The sequence below is a fragment of the Artemia franciscana genome, chromosome 2 (genome assembly GCF_032884065.1).
Source record: "Artemia franciscana chromosome 2, ASM3288406v1, whole genome shotgun sequence".
Lineage (NCBI taxonomy): Eukaryota > Metazoa > Arthropoda > Branchiopoda > Anostraca > Artemiidae > Artemia > Artemia franciscana.
Window position 1 is genome coordinate 65,760,700 of NC_088864.1, and position 7,941 is coordinate 65,768,640.

The 7,941-nt window shown below is 30.6% G+C and overlaps 1 protein-coding gene across 1 annotated transcript in view; it reads left to right on the forward strand.

Moving 5' to 3' along the window:
• LOC136043965 (uncharacterized) overlaps positions 1 to 7,251 on the forward strand; it is a 39,148-nt gene extending 31,897 nt beyond the window's left edge. The window contains exon 4 of the mRNA XM_065729046.1: positions 6,591 to 7,251. Coding sequence (XP_065585118.1) covers positions 6,591 to 6,714 — 124 coding nt within the window. The 3' untranslated portion in view covers positions 6,715 to 7,251. The remainder of the gene's footprint in view (positions 1 to 6,590) is intronic.
• The last annotated feature ends 690 nt before the right edge of the window (positions 7,252 to 7,941 follow it).

Consider the following 7,941-nt stretch of genomic DNA (forward strand, 5'->3'; position numbering starts at 1 on the left):
AACCAAATAACCGAAAAATTACCACTCTTAAAGTGCACCGACAGCAGCTAAGAAAAAAAATCAATACTGAGAAAAACAAAAAAGAGGATCACCAAAAAATAACCAAATAACCGAAAAATTATCACTCTTAAAGTGCACCGATAGCAGCTACGAAAAAACAAATCAATACTAAGAAAATCAAAAAAGAGGATTACCAAAAAATAACCAAATAACCGAAAAATTACCACTCTTAAAGTGCACCGATAGCAGCTAAGAAAAAAAAATCAATACTAAGAAAATCAAAATAGAGGATTACCAAAAAATAACCAAATAACCGAAAAATTACCACTCTTAAAGTGCACCGACAGCAGCTAAGAAAAAAAAAATCAATACTGAGAAAAACAAAAAAGAGGATCACCAAAAAATAACCAAATAACCGAAAAATTATCACTCTTAAAGTGCACCGATAGCAGCTACGAAAAAACAAATCAATACTAAGAAAATCAAAAAAGAGGATTACCAAAAAATAACCAAATAACCGAAAAATTATCACTCTTAAAGTGCACCGATAGCAGCTACGAAAAAACAAATCAATACTAAGAAAATCAAAAAAGAGGATTACCAAAAAATAACCAAATAACCGAAAAATTATCACTCTTAAAGTGCACCGATAGCAGCTACGAAAAAACAAATCAATACTAAGAAAATCAAAAAAGAGGATTACCAAAAAATAACCAAATAACCGAAAAATTACCACTCTTAAAGTGCACCGATAGCAGCTAAGAAAAAAAAATCAATACTAAGAAAATCAAAATAGAGGATTACCAAAAAATAACCAAATAACCGAAAAATTACCACTCTTAAAGTGCACCGACAGCAGCTAAGAAAAAAAAAATCAATACTGAGAAAAACAAAAAAGAGGATCACCAAAAAATAACCAAATAACCGAAAAATTATCACTCTTAAAGTGCACCGATAGCAGCTACGAAAAAACAAATCAATACTAAGAAAATCAAAAAAGAGGATTACCAAAAAATAACCAAATAACCGAAAAATTATCACTCTTAAAGTGCACCGATAGCAGCTACGAAAAAACAAATCAATACTAAGAAAATCAAAAAAGAGGATTACCAAAAAATAACCAAATAACCGAAAAATTACCACTCTTAAAGTGCACCGATAGCAGCTAAGAAAAAAAAATCAATACTAAGAAAATCAAAAAAGAGGATTACCAAAAAATAACCAAATAACCGAAAAATTACCACTCTTAAAGTGCACCGATAGCAGCTACGAAAAAACAAATCAATACTAAGAAAATCAAAAAAGAGGATTACCAAAAAATAACCAAATAACCGAAAAATTACCACTCTTAAAGTGCACCGATAGCAGCTAAGAAAAAAAAATCAATACTAAGAAAATCAAAAAAGAGGATTACCAAAAAATAACCAAATAACCGAAAAATTACCACTCTTAAAGTGCACCGATAGCAGCTACGAAAAAACAAATCAATACTAAGAAAATCAAAAAAGAGGATTACCAAAAAATAACCAAATAACCGAAAAATTATCACTCTTAAAGTGCACCGATAGCAGCTAAGAAAAAAAAATCAATACTAAGAAAATCAAAAAAGAGGATTACCAAAAAATAACCAAATAACCGAAAAATTACCACTCTTAAAGTGCACCGATAGCAGCTACGAAAAAAAAATCAATACTAAGAAAATCAAAAAAGAGGATTACCAAAAAATAACCAAATAACCGAAAAATTACCACTCTTAAAGTGCACCGATAGCAGCTACGAAAAAACAAATCAATACTAAGAAAATCAAAAAAGAGGATTACCAAAAAATAACCAAATAACCGAAAAATTACCACTCTTAAAGTGCACCGATAGCAGCTAAGAAAAAAAAATCAATACTAAGAAAATCAAAAAAGAGGATTACCAAAAAATAACCAAATAACCGAAAAATTACCACTCTTAAAGTGCACCGATAGCAGCTAAGAAAAAAAAATCAATACTAAGAAAATCAAAAAAGAGGATTACCAAAAAATAACCAAATAACCGAAAAATTACCACTCTTAAAGTGCACCGATAGCAGCTACGAAAAAACAAATCAATACTAAGAAAATCAAAAAAGAGGATTACCAAAAAATAACCAAATAACCGAAAAATTACCACTCTTAAAGTGCACCGATAGCAGCTAAGAAAAAAAAATCAATACTAAGAAAATCAAAAAAGAGGATTACCAAAAAATAACCAAATAACCGAAAAATTACCACTCTTAAAGTGCACCGATAGCAGCTACGAAAAAACAAATCAATACTAAGAAAATCAAAAAAGAGGATTACCAAAAAATAACCAAATAACCGAAAAATTATCACTCTTAAAGTGCACCGATAGCAGCTAAGAAAAAAAAATCAATACTAAGAAAATCAAAAAAGAGGATTACCAAAAAATAACCAAATAACCGAAAAATTACCACTCTTAAAGTGCACCGATAGCAGCTAAGAAAAAAAAAATCAATACTAAGAAAATCAAAAAAGAGGATTACCAAAAAATAACCAAATAACCGAAAAATTACCACTCTTAAAGTGCACCGATAGCAGCTAAGAAAAAAAAATCAATACTAAGAAAATCAAAATAGAGGATTACCAAAAAATAACCAAATAACCGAAAAATTACCACTCTTAAAGTGCACCGACAGCACCTAAGAAAAAAAAAATCAATACTGAGAAAAACAAAAAAGAGGATCACCAAAAAATAACCAAATAACCGAAAAATTATCACTCTTAAAGTGCACCGATAGCAGCTACGAAAAAACAAATCAATACTAAGAAAATCAAAAAAGAGGATTACCAAAAAATAACCAAATAACCGAAAAATTATCACTCTTAAAGTGCACCGATAGCAGCTACGAAAAAACAAATCAATACTAAGAAAATCAAAAAAGAGGATTACCAAAAAATAACCAAATAACCGAAAAATTACCACTCTTAAAGTGCACCGATAGCAGCTAAGAAAAAAAAATCAATACTAAGAAAATCAAAAAAGAGGATTACCAAAAAATAACCAAATAACCGAAAAATTACCACTCTTAAAGTGCACCGATAGCAGCTACGAAAAAACAAATCAATACTAAGAAAATCAAAAAAGAGGATTACCAAAAAATAACCAAATAACCGAAAAATTACCACTCTTAAAGTGCACCGATAGCAGCTAAGAAAAAAAAATCAATACTAAGAAAATCAAAAAAGAGGATTACCAAAAAATAACCAAATAACCGAAAAATTACCACTCTTAAAGTGCACCGATAGCAGCTACGAAAAAACAAATCAATACTAAGAAAATCAAAAAAGAGGATTACCAAAAAATAACCAAATAACCGAAAAATTATCACTCTTAAAGTGCACCGATAGCAGCTAAGAAAAAAAAATCAATACTAAGAAAATCAAAAAAGAGGATTACCAAAAAATAACCAAATAACCGAAAAATTACCACTCTTAAAGTGCACCGATAGCAGCTAAGAAAAAAAAATCAATACTAAGAAAATCAAAATAGAGGATTACCAAAAAATAACCAAATAACCGAAAAATTACCACTCTTAAAGTGCACCGACAGCAGCTAAGAAAAAAAAAATCAATACTGAGAAAAACAAAAAAGAGGATCACCAAAAAATAACCAAATAACCGAAAAATTATCACTCTTAAAGTGCACCGATAGCAGCTACGAAAAAACAAATCAATACTAAGAAAATCAAAAAAGAGGATTACCAAAAAATAACCAAATAACCGAAAAATTATCACTCTTAAAGTGCACCGATAGCAGCTACGAAAAAACAAATCAATACTAAGAAAATCAAAAAAGAGGATTACCAAAAAATAACCAAATAACCGAAAAATTACCACTCTTAAAGTGCACCGATAGCAGCTAAGAAAAAAAAATCAATACTAAGAAAATCAAAAAAGAGGATTACCAAAAAATAACCAAATAACCGAAAAATTACCACTCTTAAAGTGCACCGATAGCAGCTACGAAAAAACAAATCAATACTAAGAAAATCAAAAAAGAGGATTACCAAAAAATAACCAAATAACCGAAAAATTACCACTCTTAAAGTGCACCGATAGCAGCTAAGAAAAAAAAATCAATACTAAGAAAATCAAAAAAGAGGATTACCAAAAAATAACCAAATAACCGAAAAATTACCACTCTTAAAGTGCACCGATAGCAGCTACGAAAAAACAAATCAATACTAAGAAAATCAAAAAAGAGGATTACCAAAAAATAACCAAATAACCGAAAAATTATCACTCTTAAAGTGCACCGATAGCAGCTAAGAAAAAAAAATCAATACTAAGAAAATCAAAAAAGAGGATTACCAAAAAATAACCAAATAACCGAAAAATTACCACTCTTAAAGTGCACCGATAGCAGCTACGAAAAAAAAATCAATACTAAGAAAATCAAAAAAGAGGATTACCAAAAAATAACCAAATAACCGAAAAATTACCACTCTTAAAGTGCACCGATAGCAGCTACGAAAAAACAAATCAATACTAAGAAAATCAAAAAAGAGGATTACCAAAAAATAACCAAATAACCGAAAAATTACCACTCTTAAAGTGCACCGATAGCAGCTAAGAAAAAAAAATCAATACTAAGAAAATCAAAAAAGAGGATTACCAAAAAATAACCAAATAACCGAAAAATTACCACTCTTAAAGTGCACCGATAGCAGCTAAGAAAAAAAAATCAATACTAAGAAAATCAAAAAAGAGGATTACCAAAAAATAACCAAATAACCGAAAAATTACCACTCTTAAAGTGCACCGATAGCAGCTACGAAAAAACAAATCAATACTAAGAAAATCAAAAAAGAGGATTACCAAAAAATAACCAAATAACCGAAAAATTACCACTCTTAAAGTGCACCGATAGCAGCTAAGAAAAAAAAATCAATACTAAGAAAATCAAAAAAGAGGATTACCAAAAAATAACCAAATAACCGAAAAATTACCACTCTTAAAGTGCACCGATAGCAGCTACGAAAAAACAAATCAATACTAAGAAAATCAAAAAAGAGGATTACCAAAAAATAACCAAATAACCGAAAAATTATCACTCTTAAAGTGCACCGATAGCAGCTAAGAAAAACAAATCAATACTAAGAAAATCAAAAAAGAGGATTACCAAAAAATAACCAAATAACCGAAAAATTACCACTCTTAAAGTGCACCGATAGCAGCTACGAAAAAAAATCAATATTAAGAAAAACAAAAAAGAGGATCAGTGCTAACCATGCAAAATAGCGATTTTTCTTGTTTTTCAAAGAAAAAACTTGTTTTTTCTTGTTCCGGTGTCTTTAACTCTCCTGTTGTGGGTTTTTGACAATGATGGTTCGAATGGTGAGTTTTCATTTCGACCTGACACTATTTTCGAGGGTTTTAGGCTACCTTTTGGAATTCCCATAAGTTTGTTCTCGGAATAAACTCTACCCTTAAGCTTAATCAAAAATCATAATTGCCATTCCTGAGTAAGTTTCAAATGAAAATGGTTGCTCACTTAATAGTTTTTTTTTTCAGAACTGTTTTTAAATTTTGGTTACCATAAGCCGCGGTCCATTCTTTACTACATTGTAGCTACCGCTGCAATCATAATTAATTAACATAATTACGAACTTAACTAACCTATAACGAAAATATAACAAACTAACCTATGATATTTTTCCAATATCTGTAAAATTCTGAAAGCTAGCACTGAACTGCAATCATAATTAATTAACATAATAACGAACTTAACTAACCTATAACGAAAATATAACAAACTAACCTATAATATTTTTCCAATATCTGTAAAATTCTGAAAGCTAGCACTGAACTGCAATCATAATTAATTAACATAATAACGAACTTAACTAACCTATAACGAAAATATAAAAAACTAACCTATGATATTTTTCCAATATCTGTAAAATTCTCAAAGCTAGCACTGAACTGCAATCATAATTAATTAACATAATAACGAACTTAACTAACCTATAACGAAAATATAACAAACTAACCTATGATATTTTTCCAATATCTGTAAAATTCTGAAAGCTAGCACTGAACTGCAATCATAATTAATTAACATAATAACGAACTTAACTAACCTATAACGAAAATATAACAAACTAACCTATGATATTTTTCCAATATCTGTAAAATTCTGAAAGCTAGCACTGAACTGCAATCATAATTAATTAACATAATAACGAACTTAACTAACCTATAGCGGAAATATAACAAACTAACCTATGATATTTTTCCAATATCTGTAAAATTCTGAAAGCTAGCACTGAACTGCAATCATAATTAATTAACATAATAACGAACTTAACTAACCTATAACGAAAATAAAATAAACTAACCTGTGATATTTTCCAATATCTGTAAAATTTTAAAAGCTAGCACTGAACTAAAATCACAACACCGGCCTAAGAATAACTGGATATTCTTTTAGGGTAAGAAAATTCCATCAATAGCTGGCAGAAAATTTCTAACTTACTTTTTAAGTATCTCAACATCGGCCGTGATATTTAAATATTAAACTATTAGTTTTATTTATTTTAGTGCTCTCCGACTGGAGAGTGGATTAGAGGATGCAAATAATATATGGAAGAGAATCAGTGTTCAGCAGAAAAACACGAATGTCACAACAAAAATTTCAGAAGAAACTGAGGTGAGTAATTTTTGAAGAACTTTTCTTAGCTCAAAATACAAATCTGAAGTTAATGTTGTATTGAAATTCTCTCAGCATAACTCTGTTTTTTTTTTAATTAATACTATCAAAAATATAGTACACGAATTTTTAGTTCACGGCGATTAGTCCCTGCCTGAAATGCTCTAATTGGGAAACCTAGATGTATATTTTCATTTAGAAACTTTTGCCATTTCTGTAATAGCGCATCACCGATAACCAAATGATGAGAAAACCCATGACCCAACACCCACTTAGGGTCGAACTATGCCAAATATTGTTTTGCTTTGGTTTTCTGTATAAATTAAAAAGGCTATATGCTTTTTTATGTTTCTGATTTTCTCCATCCTCCGTGGCCCTGTCTGTGCCTATTAATTTATATTAATATTATAATTGTGCCTTTTTTTGGTAATGTTTTCCATCATATTTTAAATGTAAAACTGTCTTTAAAAAAATAGGTATAGTTAACATTTTGACAGTTTTAGGGATCGGTGAGATCAGGATGAAACTGGATGGGAAGAATAAAAACCTGTCTAAGATACGTGACTGACATAACCGAACCGGATTTGCTCTCTTTGGGGTAGTTGGGGGGGGGGGGGGTAATTCTGAAAAATTAGAAAAAATGAGGTATTTTTAACTTACGAACGGGTGATCGGATCTCAATGAAATTTGATATTTAGAAGGATATCGTGTCTCAGAGCTATTATTTTAAATCCGACCAGATCTGGTGACATTGGGGGGGGGAGTTGGGAGGGGGAAACCTTAAACTTGGAAAACACTTAGAGTGGAGGAATCAGGATGAAACTTGGTGGGAAAAATAAGCACAAATCCTAGATACATGATTGACATAATCAGAATAGATCCGCTCTCTTTCAGGTAGTTGGGGGGGGGGGTAATTCCGAAAAATTAGAAAAAATGAGGTATTTTTAACTTACGAACGGGTGATCGGATCTCAATGAAATTTGATATTTAGAAGGATATCCTGTCTCAAAGCTCTTATTTTAAGTCCCGACCGGATCTGGGGACATTAGGGGGAGTTTGGGGTGGGGGAACCCAAAATGATTGAAAACGCTTAGATTTTTAGGGATCGGGCTGAAACTTGGTGGGAAAAATAAGTAGAAGTCTTAGATACGTGATTTACATAATTGCAACGGATCCGCTCTATTGGGGGGGGGGTTAATTCTGAATAATTAGAAAAAATGACGTATTTTCAACTTACCAAGG